Source organism: Aplidium turbinatum, chromosome 1, assembly GCF_918807975.1.
Source record: "Aplidium turbinatum chromosome 1, kaAplTurb1.1, whole genome shotgun sequence".
In the NCBI taxonomy this organism is placed as follows: Eukaryota; Metazoa; Chordata; class Ascidiacea; order Aplousobranchia; family Polyclinidae; genus Aplidium; species Aplidium turbinatum.
In genome coordinates this window covers 29,152,809-29,170,326 of record NC_137472.1, presented here as the reverse complement: position 1 = coordinate 29,170,326, position 17,518 = coordinate 29,152,809, and the positions used below count along the sequence as shown (strand labels likewise).

Genomic DNA, 17,518 nt, shown 5'->3' with positions numbered 1-17,518 from the left:
AAAACTGTTCTCTGTGCCTTTGCACAACAAGCAAGAGAGCTTGCCGGTGGCTCTCGTCCGAACACCTGTCAATAGAATCAGTGAATAGCTTAATCCCGCGTTCCGCAATATCGTTGACCACCCTTACGTTCAAAGTGAATTTGTTTAGTTTCTGACGTTCTGATGAAACATATCCTCTCATTTTCAGAATCTTACCGTCTCAGTGAAATATTTCCAAATCAGGGGCCTGAAACTCATCTCTGATATTTTGGGAGTGAGAGGACCTAGTCTTATTAGCCAGTATGAGCTATTGTGGCTGAGATATTAATATCAGACTTGTATGCCGGACGCTCGAGCCACAGCAGCCACGAACATTGTTCTTTGCCGATAGCTCAATCCAAGTCGATCAGATGTTAAAGCTGTAGGCAACATAATATTCATTTTCTTTCTCTTCCTTTCAGGAGTTTTCCAGTTGTCGCTTTATATTTCTTCATCTGTAGCCTACTCCAACTTCACTGTTTTAAGGCCAGCAACATCCTCTTTCTATTTCCTTTCACCAGCTGCACGTGTAGTTTTTCTCTAGCTAAGTCCCATCTCTTCTGCAGAGCATCTGTGCACAATGCGCAACCTAATTGATCTCGCTGGAGCTGATTTTTCAGATGTTCCAGATCTGTCTCCCAGTCAATGATACCAGAATGCATGAGAATTGACTGCGAGGTAGTCTTAGATATATTCAGAGCATCCTTGAGCTTTTCTTCTATATCACGCTAACGTTTTTTAAATAAATCACTTTTATTCCTCTCACGCCTAGAATCAAGTTCTAGTTGATAACAAGTTTCATACAAACTCCTCAGATGCCGGTCTATATCCGCATTTTAACAATAACCTTACACGATTCCTTCTCTGTTCCAGATTGTTTCTCGTTCTTCTTACTAAATACCAAACCCACGCCAAAGTGATGTTTCCATACCTGGCGAATTTCCTCCCTTGCTATCACGATGGATTGGTTGATCGTTCTGTGACTTTCGTCTCTGAGGAACAACAGCCTAGCTAGAACGTCAGAGCTTTTAGGAAGCTTAGAAACACCTAGTCTGTGCTAGTGTTCCCAATGAGGAAGTACTTTCTTTTTAGTGTTTGTGCCAATGACGGGTATGCTTCACCGGCCGTCTCATTCAGTGGCATAACTGATCTGAATCTTGTAACTTGGGTAGGATCACTAGCTACTCTTCGAGTCACTGTAGCTAATGAAGATCTTCGTCGTGTAGAATTAAGGCATTTACCCAGTTGGGAGAGTTTACTTCTGTTTTTCGAACCTTTTGGTTAAGGTTAAAATGACAATAAGATGCTCTTTTCATGTAAATCTGCAGTCCAAAACAGTGTGGTCACATCAATATGTCAAAGTTCACTTTGCAAAATTGTTGACGTAGAGCGTTTTTGACTTCAGATTCGTGTTCTGTGACCCCAAAAACCCTGTAATCGACATATTACATGATCACATTGCGCCAGTTTAAGGCTGTAGATCTTCATGATATCTCATCCGGCCGCCATTTTTTCAAAATGGCGGCAGAACCACAGTTTTGGCGGGAAAATTCTGAAACTCCACCAAAATACTTTTTAACAAAAGTGGAAACCCGTGATACATAGCCGCACTAATTTCTAAAAACTTTTTGAAAAATGGTACACCCTAGCCTACAGTCGTTCTGTATAATGTATGTAAGCTATGTGTCCTGTAGAAAAAACAATCACTAAACGATCCATTGTTTTTCTGTTCGACATAGGTGTTCACTGTTCATCTCTCTGGACTACATTTCTCGGGTTTACTTTTCAAGAACAGATTTGAAGCCGCGGCAACGCAACCTGAATATTCTACAATAGATTTTATCGATTTGTAATTTCAACAGAATCGACATAATTATGTGTATAATGGATTTGTATAGCTGTAGTTAAATAACTTGAAGTTACTAATACTACCTTACATTTTGTAATTGCTGCAATAAATCATTTTTACATTCTAGCACAGCGGCCACAATGTAAATGAGTCTTCCAGCTTTAATTCATTACATGATACGATTCCTTTCAGTTTTCATCTGTAATTGCTTGTGGAAGTATTTTGGTCAAAAATGCGACTTTATCTAAACCAAAATTCACATCAGTTTTCAATGGCATTTGCAACACGATATGTCGTCTTTCACCTTCTATAGAGTAGGCTGGCCACTGTACAGAAACTTCATCGGGAAGATTGGGGTTTCTGAAATAATAATGGTTACATGCTGGTTACTTAGGCAATGCTTCCACAGGCTTTTGAACATTTTCTTTATTCTAATATCTGTTATAAACGTTCAACTGGTTTATGTTACTACAGTATACTAAGTACAGTACCGATATATTAAAATATTTCGCTAAAAAAAGAACTTCCATTCTATCAAAAGTACTTGCCCAGTTTTTGCAAAGTTGACAAAGTATTTCATCACATGTCTGCTAAGTAGAGTTTCTTCTTCTGTAAAGTAAGCACCGCCACTCAATGCTCCTTCTTCAAATGGCACTCCCCACACAAAATGGAGATCATCAGCATGATCGCATCCCACAAAATCAGGACGGTTTTTAACCTCTGGGCCATTTGTTTCCGAATGGTTGAATTGTGGTTGCTGAGTCATTAAATAGAAGTAGGTTGGCTGACCCGCAGCTGTCAATCAAAATATTTCATCAATGATTGGCGTGTTACCAAATTATTAATTTAAAGGCGCATTATTTGTTTTAACGTGTCAAAGGTTAAACGCTGTAAGCGTTTCAATCGAAAATACTTAGAGTAACTTTAGTAAATAATAACGGTCATTACCTCTGTGCATTCACAAATATCAAAGTCACATTTTAGAAACTGCTTGAGAGGGTGTTTTGGGCCCGGTGCCAATGAGATCCTTGGGCCCCAAATCAAGACATAAATGATACGCACGGTATCGAAAGAATACGCTGTGGTTTCTTCATGATTCCTGGCTTCCTTGAAAAAATTCGGGGTCCTAAAATTATCCTGGGTCCAAAAGCACTCCTGGACCCTCAGGTCAACTCTACTGGCGACAGAAACTTGTTACTGGATATTGATGACATGTTGTTTTTTAAGTGGTGTTAAAAATCAGTCAAAATACAATATATGCCCGTTTTGAAACACAGTGCAAACTGCTTACTTGCAAATGAATGCAAAAGTGTCAACTATTGAAGGTTTGTAAAGGCTGCAGCTTGCACCTGTCAACTTACCAACATGGGCAGTGGCCGTGAGAACGCTAGGAACTACAAAAACGCTATCGCCAGACATATTGCCATAAAACTTGCTATATGCAAATGGATCGCTCTCTTCTTTCACGTACATCTTCTTTGCTAGATTGTATGCTTTTTCTACCCCATCAGTCTGCAAACCATTTTCAAGCGATGGTGATAGGCTAACTGGATATGCCTATTATATGTTTTTTTACATTTCAAAGGGCACATCTGTAGCTGTAAGTGATCGATATTGTTTAGACAATTTCTATAGAATATTTCATACTTTTCGTAACAAAATTTACAAAAATATCTTATCTTGTTTAAATTACATAAAAAAATATATAAAAAAGATGGAACAAAGGTCGATACCGCTGTACATCTGTAGAAAGCTAACCCATGATACAGGCTTAAGCCCATAACGTCGTTGATGCATATCATTAAGACGACAATGTGCCACTGAAGCATTAATGTACTTTGCACGCGTTTGGTTGAAAACTGATATCACTGTGGACCAGATTGACTAAATAACAGCAGAAACCTTCGCTGTAGCCAGAAAGCCTAGCATTTTATTTTTGTCCACTTCATTTTCAAAATAAAGTTTCTGCTCCATCAAAATGTTTTATAGCAATTTCATGTTTTATAACTTGTCACAAACATTTCTTCTCAATAATGCGATACTTTTTCTGTAACTTATGAAGTTATGATTATGCAGTCAAAGTACAGTAGTTTAGTAAGTAAAAGTGTAGTATTGTAAGCACCAACTACTGTACAGCAACTTCCTTCTCGCTATAGCGGGCTATTTGACAAACAAACACAATAAACTTTTTCTTACCTTTAAATTTTTACTGTAAAGACTAGAAAACATTGTCTTTGTCATATCTTCAGTTAGTCCTTTCTCAAAATCCGGCAAAACTGCCATCGGAAGTAACCCTAAACATTCACTATCCGTGCAACCAATTAGGAGCGGTACGTGGTGGACTTGACCAGACTTGATGAGATTTTCTGCTGTGTCCGTGATCACGTGATCGTCAATGGTAGGCATAAAAGAATTCGTGCTCTGGAAAAGGTTTTAACATTTTAAAAAATAGTACTTTATTTGGAAGACTATAATTTGGCAGACTACAAGGCTCTCAAGGTTTATCATAGGGTTTTGAGTAAGCCACTATTTACATCACGGTAGGCTACTGCCACTTACTGTATCATCGACCATTGCAAGAAACTAAGACCTATCCTCTAAAACTCTGACGGTAATATTAAGAAAGCATCTTATAACACTCCAGCATGAACCAAATGACTATACACAAAGTGTCAGTTTTTTAATAAATTTAAAACTAGTCCTACATGCCAATACAATTTTGCAGAACTAGATATTTTAACGATGAGTCTAAAGTTGTATGTTTGCTACAAATATTGTAGATTCGTCACCTGAAGACCACTCCTCAGTCTCCCATAGAAAAGGGGACCATGGCTCGCACATTGTACTGACTGGGTATCCTTAGTTTACTTGCGAGATGAATCTTTGGATTATGAATTGATCACAAAATACGTGGCCTACTCCAGTACTCCCCCTTCATGGAGATTGTTGCCAGTTGTAAGAAGCTGATTAACTGGATACATTTATTCTGCAAGCTGCCACAATGGAGGGGTGATCACTATGAAAGCCTGTACTTTGTTGAAATACCCTTGTCTTCTTCGTCGTATGAGCTGTTCTTTCGGACTATATGTTTGGGCATGATGTCATCAGCCACTCGACAGTCTCGTCATCCAGGGCCTTCAGTCCAAGCGTTCCATGTGGTGTTTGATGGATTGGGTGATCATGGACGACATGGTCTACTGTCTGGTCTGTGGCGCCACACTCGCATCCCGGTGAGGGAGCCAGGCCCCATCTGCACATGTCTGAACGAAAGCGACCGACGCCGGTTCGTAGGCGGTTAAGCCGGACCCACGCAAGTCTTGCGAGGGACATTCCCGGAGGGTGGGGATCGACGTCGGGTAGGAAATCACGGAGTCGGGAGGTGTTGTTTTGCCACTCCATGTTCCATGTGTAGTTCGTCCAGTGTGCCGCACTTATTCCAAGATCTTCAACGTTGTTCAGAAGCTGTCGTGCGGCGGGCACAAATGGTCGTCTTGATTTCAGTCGATGCTGTCCTCCAGGTAGGCGCTGGAGTGTGCTGTGGAGGAAGTGGTCGGGGACTAGTGCGCGACGAGCAAGGGAAATTATGGCTCCTTTACGGCAAAGCTCAGCAGGTTGGATGCCTGCAAGGATGGGAAGGCAGTCCGTTGAAGTGTAACGCAGGCATCCAGTCACAGTGCGTAGTGCGTCATTGATGGCGGTGTCAATGTGGCGAGTGTGGGAGCTGCGGCACCACACTGGTGCGCAGTACTCAGTGGTAGAATGAACGAGGGCCAAGGTAGCTGTGCGAGAGGTTTTCGCATCAGCTCCCCAGCCGGAACCCACCAGTCGCCTCAAAAGTGCAACGCGCGCAGATAGTTTTTTACGCAGTGACTCCAGGTGTCGTCGGTACGTGAGTGACCTGTCCAGGGTTACGCCGAGGTAGGTAGGTTCGGCGCAGTAGGGCAGGTGTTCGTCATTGGTTGGTAATGTTGATCTCACGTTTTGCTTCCTTGTTGTTTAGATGGAAGGCCGCCGACACTGTCTTTGCCTTGCTGAGCTGTAGCTTCCATTTCTGGAGATATGTTGATATAGTTGACATGTCCAGGCTTAGGTTCCTCTCCATTGACTGCCAATCTCCGGCTGGATGCAGGAGAGCCAGATCGTATGCGCAAGCATACTTCCTGGAGATGGTGTCAGGCAGGTCATAGATGTAAGTGTTAAAGAGGATGGAGCCAGGACAGAGCCCTGTGGGACGCCGTTCCTGAGTCGACGTAGTCTACTTCGTCGACCGCTACCGGCGGAAAGAGTAAAGCTGCGGTTTTGCACAAGTTCCATAATCATATGGACCATGTGCCTGTCAGGAAGGAGACGGAGTAGTTTGCAGGTAAGGCCACTGTGCCATTCAGTGTCGTAGGCAGCCGTGAGATCGACAAACACGGCGCCAGCCTTATTTTTTGCAAGAAGCTGTGTCCTCGATGTCTTGGGTCATCAGAGTGACCTGGTCTATGGTTGATCTTCCGTGGCGAAAGCCGGCTTGTTCCCGAGGGAGCTGAGGATCTATTATCGATTCGACACGGGCGTAGATAAGTCTCTTGAGTATCTTGAAGGGGATACAGAGTAGAGAGATGGGAGAGTAGCTCTTCGGATCCCCTGGGGGCTTCTTCGGCTTTGGGATTGCAACCACTAGGGCTCTTCTCCAGATTCTTGGGATGCGCAGGTGACGCAAGCAGCAGGAAAGGAAGTCTTTTAACCAGGACTTCGTAGAGGGGGCAGCTTGGAGTATTAGTTCCGGGCATAGGTGGTCAAGGCCCGGGGATTTGCCTGGCTTTAGGTGCTGGAGGGCGGAGGCAAATTCCTCTGAGGTAAACTCACCAGAGATGTACTCCTCGACAGGTGTTGGGACCTTCCAGAGGTCCATCATTTCCTTGAGGACGGACTTGTCTGATTCACGGTCTCTCGTTCTGTGCACTCCATTTTTCACAAGTTGTGAGGCGATGGCATTTACTGAAGTGGGGCATTGGCGACGAGAGGCACGTGTTCTACCAGTGAAGTTGTTGAGTGTACTCCGTGCTGTGCGGCTGGAGTGCGTGAAGTCGATTGAGTCGATGGCATCTGTCCAGCGCTCCTTTCTCTTTGAGTCCAATCTTGCCAGCAGGGCTGTTGCTGAGTTGGAGGTGGCGGTGCCCTGGGGGGAACGGAGGAAGTCGCGGTAGAGCCTGTCGCACTCCACATCCCAGAAAGATATGTAGCTTTTCGTCGACCTCGCGGATGGGGTTCTTTGCCGCACCCTTGTCTGAAACCTAGCTACGTTTTTTTCTAGAATGTGGTTTCTAGAAAAGTAGTCTGGGCATTGACAACCTTTCTTCGGTAGACTTACCAATATATTTCTCAAGCTTTTTTTTAAAAAGAATAAAATTAAGAAACTGTGTGTTAAATTCAAAAATTGTATCATTCCTTTTCTTTGTGAAATTTTAAAAGTCAATCAACTTCCCTTCATAAATCAAACTTTGCTATATATTGGTTCAATAAGGAAAAAAACATCAATGATGTCCAGAAGTTACAATGGATTTTGATTTTTCTATTGAAGTTTTGTGTTCTAAAGATTTATGTAGAAGAATTGAAAAGTCTGATTTCCATGCGTTGTAGAGAATGGGGTTGGCGTCCTCCTGAGCTAGTGTTTAGTTGAGTATTTAATCGCGTTAGAAGACATGCAAACCATGCACAACTGACCCTATGCAAAACTAACCAAATAAAAACACACATAATTAGAAATGCACAGTATTGGACAAAGAAAGTAGACCGCTTGGTTAGTATGTTCAGTCAAAAAACAAATTTGCTGCACATGCAACTGAACAGCGTTATTTTATATTTTTAAAGGAATCATTATCAGCACAATTCTGTTTTTTATCTTTACCTCAAAATCTTTAAGAAGAGCTTTAATTTCATTGGCAGGAATAGCTTGCAATTTTTCCAATATTTGACCGTCTTCCATTGTTTTGATGTCCAAACCAAATCGACTCAAAAATGCATCGCGTTGCTTGGAGAGGTCGTTTGCTAATAAATCTATAAAATATAATCTAAATTTAACCGATATCATATTTATTATGTATGTCTTATTTACATATTTACTTTCAAACGAAGAAGAAAAAGAAGAAGAAGATTTACATATTTACATTATTTGCATTAAGCTTACACTACATAATGTAATGAGAAGCGTAGCCTATGTTTTTATGTTTCTCATAAACGAATTTTACTTTTTGCATTAGTCAGAGGTGAGCAATGTGCGGTCGTCGGGCCGCACGTGTTCATGTAGCCTACCACTTTTTGTGCGCCCTTTTTTTATCCAGCAATTTTTTTAGAAGTGAAGTATCGACTAAATTTAGGCGCGTACTTTCCTGATGGATAATCATGCAATCTATTCTAGAATGATACGAAACAGTGAAATATCCAGCATCAACTTTCTCATAAACGAACTTCTGTATAAACATCCATATGTTCATATATTTGTAATGATATTTCATATGTGCGATTATGTATGTTCTTGCAGTGATTTTCTGAAAGCTGAAAATCTGAATCTGTGTTTATTTACTTTGTAGCCCCCTGTAGGCTAAGCGTTATATTTTGCTCACTGTCCCTTGTATTGAAAGGTTGCTCACCTCAGCATTAGCATATATTAAAACATTATAAACCACGCAAAATCGTACATGGAGACAGAGCTGATCCGCTCTGCATGATAGCTTTGTGAAAGAGACCACGTGAGAGCGATGACATCATCAAAATATGAACCATTCCCGATCCTGAACTTTCTCCAAATATCGTGACGTTGTTCGGATTACCCCCAAACGAGGAGATATTCTCTTGAACCCATCTTTAGAAAGAAAACATTTTTGTTATTAATTAATATTTACACTTTTCATTCTTTAATTATTTTGTATTGAGTCTTATAAACATAATATTGGTGCTAACTATAGAACTTCCAGCTTTGGTGATTTGAGACTTGTAGTAGGCCTATAGAGCATCAATGATAGTTTGGTGACGTTTAGACGATTTTCTCCAAATTATGTCAAACTAGTGGTAATTAGTCACACTTAAGTAGCAGCTAGTAAAGCAGCATATGAAAGTTAAAAATTGAAGTCGACTAAGCTACAAATGTTTATTTCAAAGATAGCTAAATATTAAAAAAATAGTAAAAACTAACTTACAATACAGGACTGTATATAAATGCATATACGAAAACTTATTAAACGTAATAAAAAATTTAATACTGTGCTTCAAAGATTGCCCAATAATTTTTTACCAAAAACATGTAAAAAAATAGCTGTGCTGTGCTAAAACGTGAAACTCATACTTTAAAGCCAGAATGGCATCAAGCAATGCCGCATTTCCAGGGCAGCATGTCTTTCTACCAAGTGTCAAGTATCCAAATATGTTGGTTCTGAAATTCGGAACAACAACAACACAATCGTTCATGCCAGCGAGAGCGGACCCATTTCTTCTTCCTCCGTAGTGTCTCTGGTGTGCTCCTCCAGAAAGCCAAACCATCACCTAAACAAAAAAATCGATACATTAAAAGTAAAATAAACGATGTTACATGACTCAGTAGTCACTAGCGTTGACAGGAGGGTCCAGGGGGTATTTTTAGACCCAGGCCAAGGAAGGTTTTAGGGGTCCTTAACCTTTCCAAGGGTCTTGAAACTAGAAAAAGCCATAGCGTACTTTTTGGGTATGATGCCTTTTTCTTAAAAATGGTTTGATTTGGCGCCCGAAGATTTTGTTGGTACCGAGATGAAATTATCCACTCAACTGCCCTGCTCAAAGCATGTCATACAATATTGATTATATTTTTAACCTTAGCATTCGTAATGTAACAACATACCCGACGCGTTTTATTGTAAGAGATTTTAGTTCTAATCTAAAAATAAAAAGCTGTAAATGTAAATATTATACTCATGTTCAGCAAACGTTTCGAAAACTGAACTGTCTTCGTCGTCAGTGCTATAAACATTTATAGCACTGAAGATGAAGAGAGTTTAGTTTTCTAAGCGTTTGTTGAACATAAGTTTGGTATCTACCTACATTTCCGGCTCTTTATTTTTTAATTAGATTAGCCAGGCGTTTACTCAAGTTTTTTCCAAGAATTAATTCTAGTTTATAAATGCACTAACAGCAGCCTACGGTAGGTCTGACACTTTGTTTACTTTAAATCGTTGACTGCAACTGAATATTTTATTGAATTTACGATTTCATATAACCTAAGAAGACAAGTAAACATATTAAACTTCTGTAAATTTTTACTTTTTTTGATATGCTGCAAAATTGGTAGCCTAGCTCTATTGATTGTACTGTAATGTTATTGGAACTCAATGCACTTGTAATCACCATCATCATTTGCAGCACCTAAAAGCAAGCAAAGACAACGACAACAACAAAAATGTAATGCACCACAAATAAAAACAAAAGTAAGTTTGTGTAAACAAACTGATCAAGTGATCATAGGAAGTGGATCCTTACTATGAAATTTTTAACAGAAATAAAAACATAGGTTATTTACCGGTTTATTTGCGTATTTATTGCACTCGGGTGAAAAAACATTCAATTGAAGGCAATCTTCATCAGAACTTAAACGATCATGGCCAAGTTCATTTTTGAAGGGAGACATTCGATCAAAGCGAAGCACCACTTCATCATTTTGAGGACAATTCTTGAAAGTATGCACAGCGTTCAGCACACCTTCCCAAGGTTCAGCTCTGCAACCAAGAATTACCTAATTAAGAAAGCATCATACCAAATATATTTTTTCTCCAGTAGGCCTATGCTTTTGTTGGTCATTCATTCGTCGATACAAATGCTTAATATTTTGGTAAACTTAAATTTGCAACCGCTTGCTAAGTTATCTTTCTTTGTCATATTCAGGCTTACGCCTATGGCTTCAGATTTAGACTAAGTGAACGGAAGACTAGGAAGCCTATCTTTGTGGCTGCTACAAGCATGTCATTTTAAGTGAAGATTATGTTCAAAGGCACAAAAGTATGCTTTTAAACGTTGTCAACCGTCGCCGTTTCAAGCGCTATTTACTCTTTGAGGCAATAACTGCCATGCAGCCGACATCTGTCAACTGATGTGTCTTTTCAGGAATTTTAAATTATTTTTATTGCATTTTGCTTTTTTTATATAATAATGCATATTTCTTTTAAGATGCGCGCGTGATATTTCAGCAAGACTATCAAACAACGGCAAATTCATATATTAGGCTTTTGTGTAAGGGGAGGATGAACAAAATCAATGCTTTTATCACTCTGGAAGATCTTGGCCTGAGTCTGGGTAGGGTCGGAATAAAAACTAAGAATGGCAGTCGCATTTTTTCTTCATGATTTCGTACCCAGCCTACGTCGTACGTGCGAATTAGTAATTCAATGCGAACGTGTGTCAGATAACGTTGTTTCGATAAAATTCAGTTTCGGTGAAAACTAAATTAGTGTAGCAGAGTGTTTTTCTTCAAGCAAATGTTTGTGAAAGGAGAGTTATTAAGTTAGTTACACCGGAGTGGTTCAAATCCTAGCACGCGGCCGCATGCAGGATTTTTCAGCGCAAAATCTACAGGTGCTATAATCATGTTAGCACCTATGGATTTTGCATTGGAAAATGTGTAAGTGTATTTTGATAATATGATACACCTACGTATTTTCCAATGCAAAATCCACAGATGCTAAAATAATTATAGTGTTTTACATAAATGCATTGCGTTAACCACAAACTTAAATGAGTTGCACACCATCAAAGTGACTATCAATAGAGTCACTATTATGAGGTAACAAAACAATTTATTTTTACAGTTTGTAACGACACAGACTTTGCTATTTGTTGCTATAACAGGTTCTCGAATTCAATAATATTGTGAGTTAGCTGCTAACTTATCTATTTTATCAAGTGAAATAATTTATCAATAAAATGAATGTTTCTCGGCAGTGGAGTGTAACAAGAACTCAGCGATAGATACGTGTTTCGCCCATGAGGCTGGGCTCATCAGTACCGCACCACTAGTTCTTGCCACATAGTTCTCTACCGCTAACCAAGCGCTTCGAACTAAAGCTAAACTAGGTTACAATACCTATCAATAATCGTGACACAAGATAAGCTGTTTGGTTACCAACACTTCTGTTCACGACTTGTAGCATACAGTAGCATACTAGTGCAACAGCCTGTCCTATACCATATTCGCGCCCCCCTTGGAGAATCTTCAAGCCCCTAGTAGATCGGCTACTGATACTGACATAAGCCAATGCACTATATTTTGGTATAAGCTTTGCGGTTAACGGCAATTCTCGCTTACAAATTGATCACTCAGCAATAGGGTGGCTCGTTTTTGAACTTTTTTTTTAAATTCTCTCGGGGTAGTAGGGAAATCGTGCCAATGAGTGAGAAAACAATCATGACAAAATTTGAGATTCGTAAAAAATTGTCTTCAGCCTCCTCATGGGGCCCAAAAATCGAAAAATGGGGTCAAAAACGCGATTTTTTTCAAAAATATTTTTAGTTTGGGTAGATACAATATTGTTTAGATATATCTAAATAACCTAAAAAAAAAAATTGAAGTCATTTGAACTATTCCTTCAGCTTCCTCACAGCTTCTGAAAATTTTCATTTTGCTGAAAATTTAACATTTTTGTTTGTGGTTACATAACTACAAACTTCGTCAGTGACGTAAACTCAAATAAAAGACGTCAGTTTTTCCTACCAAGTTAACCCAATTTCATTAAAAAATGACGCAACAGCTCAGGGCAGGTCTATAAAGAGAAATACAATGACGTTTTATAGCTGGCAAAATGTCTAACGCAATTATGTATCATGTAACCACAAACAAAAATGCGAAATTTTCAGCAAAATGGAAATTTTCAGAAGCTGTGAGGAAGCTGAAGGAATAGTTCAAATGACTCCAATATTTTTTCTTAGACTAATTAGATATATCTAAACAATATTGTATCTACCCAAACTAAAAATATTTTTGAAAAAAATTGCGTTTTTAACCCCATTTTTCGATTTTTGGGCCCCATGAGGAGGCTGAAGGCAATTTTTTACGAATCTCAAATTTTGTCATGAGCGTTTTCTCACTCATTGGCACGATTTCCCCACTACCCCGAGAGAATTTTAAAAAAAAGTTCAAAAACGAGCCACCCTACTCAGCAATGTGTGGATTATTATCATTGAAAAACGTCATAACTAGCTTCGTTTTGGTGTGTTAAATGGCTTACACTCCATTTAGAAACTTTTCCAACTATTCTAATTCGTTTTACGTAGCCTTAATAATTTTGAAATAATTTCGAAACATCTTTGGTTGGCCAGCCTAAATTAAAAATTGTTTAGTGTTTATTCACCTTTACAAACATCACACCAATAACTTTTACATAAGCAACAATGGCACCATACTTTTCCGGAGCGACAAATCGCAATTTTCCTACTGGTGGTTTTCCATAAGGTATTCCCAGGTATGTGTAAACGACTTTTGACAAAGGATCTACTGCTTTTAGCACTTTTCCTTTCACTTTGCCTCCCTTGATTTGCAGAACTGGACAGCCTTCCATTTGGATATACAGTACAGTAACCTATATTTAACTGATATCGCTACACTTAAGTTCTTTCTGCTTCTAATACTCAGCGGTCGAAAAGCACTGAACTTTTACTGCCTGACGCGTACAACGTAGAATAGCCTACTCACTGAGCATTTCCAACATGTTACCGCCGCGATTGCAAAGCTCTAGTTTGTTTGATCTTCAAAAGTTAAGCGTTAACATCAGCCTATGTAGATATTTGTAGAGATATTTGTTTAGCGAGATTTGAAGTTAACACACTTTGTAACATTCAATGTGGTGCGATGCGGCGTGGCCTATTTTCTAGTCTTCACAGCCTGCGTGGAAGCGTAAAAAGTCGTTTAGCGTCATCGATCTGCAATCACTAAGGCAAGTTTTTATTGACTTAAAAATCCAAAAAGATTCACTTTAAAATTTCAAAAATTGACTTTATTGACCTAACTAAAAATTGACTGAGTGAACCACTGTTTCTTGTGTTTTATATTTGAAAGAACGCTGCATCAACAAAAAAGAAAACTAAATAAACGAAAAATTATATTATGCTGGTCTATAAGCATTTCAGCATTAGTCTATTTAAGCAGGCAAATAACTCCACAATGAACAAGAAGTGTTCAAACGCAACATAAATTTCAAATAAAGCATTTTCAATAGCTCAATTGGTTAGCTCGTGACTTCGAGAACGAAGAAGCTTCAAGCGGCGCTAGTTCGACTCTCGGGGTGTGCGCTTGACCAACGCATTGGACTGCTCTCCATTCAGCGGCGTCTATAATGGATGGAATAATTCTCCGGCAACAACACTTCAACAATCGGAAACTTCACTCTGTCCATCTCGGTAACCGACCTTGCGTCAAAAGCCTCTACAAGTCTGCGAAGCTACCAGAAATAACTTATCAAGGCTTGGCCAGTAGGGTGGATCGAAAAATCCAAAATTTTTATTTTTCTAAGCTAGTATGTGAAAAAGGTGCGAAATACCCATAATAACATACATGCAAATTTTTTTTTGGTTTTGACAATTTTTTGATCGCCCCCCGCAAGGTTTTAATTTCCCTAATATTGGGTTGGAGAAAGTTTCCCGCAAAATTGGTCAAAAGCATAAATACTGTGTGACTCACTTATGCGCTTTATGATGTCATAATAAGCGACTTGTGTTCAAACAGATAGGCTACAATTGACCGTTTTATCACCATTGCTAAAATACTTGGTTGTGACGTTGGGTATCTCAACAATTAGCTGATGTAGTATTTAATTCTTCAAAAGAATTGTAGATATAAAAGAAGCTTTATAGTACAATTATTGGAATTTGCTTGCACTGCAGGTTCCACAAAGTTTAATAAAAGTTATATATGCGCTTCTTACAGATTAAAAGGCAGTTTACTTAGACTAGTATGGGTAACTCTTCTGGGCGATGGCCTAGTTTTATTATTACTTGGTACTCCCTTCATCAATCTTCACCATTCAGTTTGACTGCACTGGTGAATGTAGCATTGATCTGGCGATGCGAAACCCAGGATGCTTGAATCACTCAGACACTCACGATGGCTGACTACAGCTAATTCATAGAAACCTTAGATTATATGTCAGTGATAACAATCTGTATGGGAAACTGCAAGCATTGGTTATGTTCATTATCCGTGTTTATGCTCCAATGTGGTTCACAATAAAATCACATTCATCTTGCAAAGATGGAGCTAGACACATTCACCAAATGATAACCAAATCACGATATCTTTGTCAGAAACACAAGAAAATTATCGACCCAGTTATGCACCGCAACTCATACTTTGCTCATCCGGAAAATATAATTTTGGCTATTAATAACTTACCATCGACCACATATTCGAGAACTAGGCCTGCGTGGAGTGATGAAAGCTATTAAAACAATTAAAACTCCTGTAATTAAAACAATGACAGATGCTGAGCTCCTGCAATTCATCATGCTCACTTCAATTTGTAAATGTTTGTAATATTGCTTGCAGTCTTTGTATGCATGAGCGCATAAATTAATAGGAAGTGACTTTGCCAATGGGCCACCTGTCAAATCTATACTCGGCCATCTGATGGTGATGGTTAATTAATAGGCGTTTACCTGTTGGAACCGCGGGTGGTCCATCAGCCAAGTCACTTTCAAATTAATATGCTGAAAGAGGGTGAAGTCAAAACTCTTAAGTACACACATTTTCATTGTATTTGGTGTTACATTAGAACCTTTTACCATGTCTGCAAAGCGAGTTAAAATCGAAAAAAAATTTGCTATGCAGTTCTTGTATGTATAAGTGCCTAAATTTGTATGTCGCGGGGGGAGATCAAAAACTTGTTCAAACCTCTTCAATTTTTTACATTGTGTTATGGTGATATATTGGCAACTTTTGCCATATCTAGCTAATTAAAATTAGGAAAAAAATTTTTTTTTGCCATTTTTGATCCACCCTATTGGCCAGTCCGAGGATAAAGATTCAAAACCAACCAACTAGTTGCAGTTGCAGTGCAGGAGAGCAGATTTCTCCCGAAAAAGGTCAATTGTAGAAATCAACAAAAATACATGAAAATATGAAAGTGTAAAAAATTAACAATAAAAGTTAATAGAAGTTATTTATTGCCAACTAACTTTCACACCACAAGTTTTTGGATACCGTGAGGGCCGTGTTAACCGCCTCCTGGCCGGGAGGGGGGGGCACGGATGTTTAGGGACCCACTGATTTTATTCTTGTAATGTTTTTGACTGTTTTAAAAAGAAAAAGACAAAAGCTCGATAATTAATAACTTAAATCATGCAAGGCCGGATTTACTGCTTCCAAACCCCGGCTTGGGTTCCACCTCCATCTAAAGGCCCACGCATATTTAGTTTGAGCAGCGTTTTTTGACTTGTAATTTTAAACAATTAATAGCCTATGTAAATTGATTTCCATTTTTGCAAAATTTTCCATCTCGCTTTGCTCACACGATCACATTGTATTCACCTAACTGGCAATGTTGAGCGTGCATAGTTTCAGAAAGTGAATTAAGGGAGTGAAACGTTTTTTGTATCCCACAAAAACTAACTAAATAATCATAGGCCTAATATTCCGAAGTAGCCTAAACACTGTTCACTCAAATAGTCTAGTACTCTAGTTAATTAACAATTAAATTGATAAATTTTGGTGTTAATGGAGATAGGTCAGAAAGTGAAATGTACCGTAAAAATACATTAAGTGAAGCAAGATGGAGACACCTCAAATAGTCAAAGCGCTATAGCCTGCTGATTGCTGAAGGGCCACGCTATGCTGGGCTATAAACATTTTCAAGAAATAAATCGTTTTGTGTTGGTGACTGATTTTTTTTTTATTGAAATTGTAGGCTAACTACCCAAACAGCCATTTTATCTTGCCAGATCTGGTAAAGATCTGAACCAGATAAAGTGGTTGTTTGGGTAAATTTTAAACTGAAACTTCTACCCAAATTCAATTTTAATTTAATAAATTTGGTTACGCACAAACCGACCTATAATTACAGTACCTATACACACAAAACATGCATTTGATAAAAAAAAAACATTATTTTGCCATAATCCCTAAAAAGTGACTAAAACAAAATTATATTTGTAAAATTTTCCATGGGGTAAGCCCTCACACTCAAATAGTGCTTTGCTTTTTCGGATATTACGTTTTTGCATTGTCCCTCAACTTTTTGCCAAATTCTGCATTGTCGTCACTTTTACTTTTTTATTTGTTGAAAAATATTTGAGTTGCTTGAGGTTTTTTACGGTTTGCTGAAATTATAAACATGAATTTTTTCCCTACATTGAAAGAATTTGTGGCCACAACCTAACGCTTTCTTGTCTTTTTTTTAAGAACCATCACTAAACATAGAGGCCCACTAGTGGATCTCGGGGGAGGGGGGCAGACATGGTGCTCACACGCCCTTGTGCTATCAGAAAAATGAGATTTAAACTGATGCGCCAACTAAAAGTGTTGCTATCCGTTATCATTTGCAAACTCGTCCAAAATTAGGAAGTGTTAAAAGTTTATTTATTTGTGTTGCATAAGGGGTTCGGCCTACACATTTCAACACAATCAATGAATACAATCTTGCTTTTATAACCGTGCAGTTT

The 17,518-nt window shown here is 38.8% G+C and overlaps 1 protein-coding gene across 1 annotated transcript; it reads right to left on the bottom strand.

Moving 5' to 3' along the window:
• Positions 1-1,866: 1,866 nt before the first annotated feature.
• On the bottom strand, positions 1,867-13,516 carry LOC145779998 (carboxylesterase 5A-like). The gene is made up of 9 exons (XM_082591697.1): positions 13,271-13,516; positions 10,398-10,593; positions 9,195-9,391; positions 8,551-8,714; positions 7,761-7,909; positions 4,064-4,288; positions 3,229-3,379; positions 2,416-2,662; positions 1,867-2,227 (listed from the first exon to the last, which is right to left on the bottom strand). The coding sequence occupies exons 1-9, from the start codon at positions 13,423-13,425 to the stop codon at positions 2,056-2,058; spliced, it is 1,656 nt and encodes a 551-aa protein (XP_082447823.1). The 5' UTR covers positions 13,426-13,516; the 3' UTR covers positions 1,867-2,055.
• Between the last annotated feature and the right edge of the window lie 4,002 nt (positions 13,517-17,518).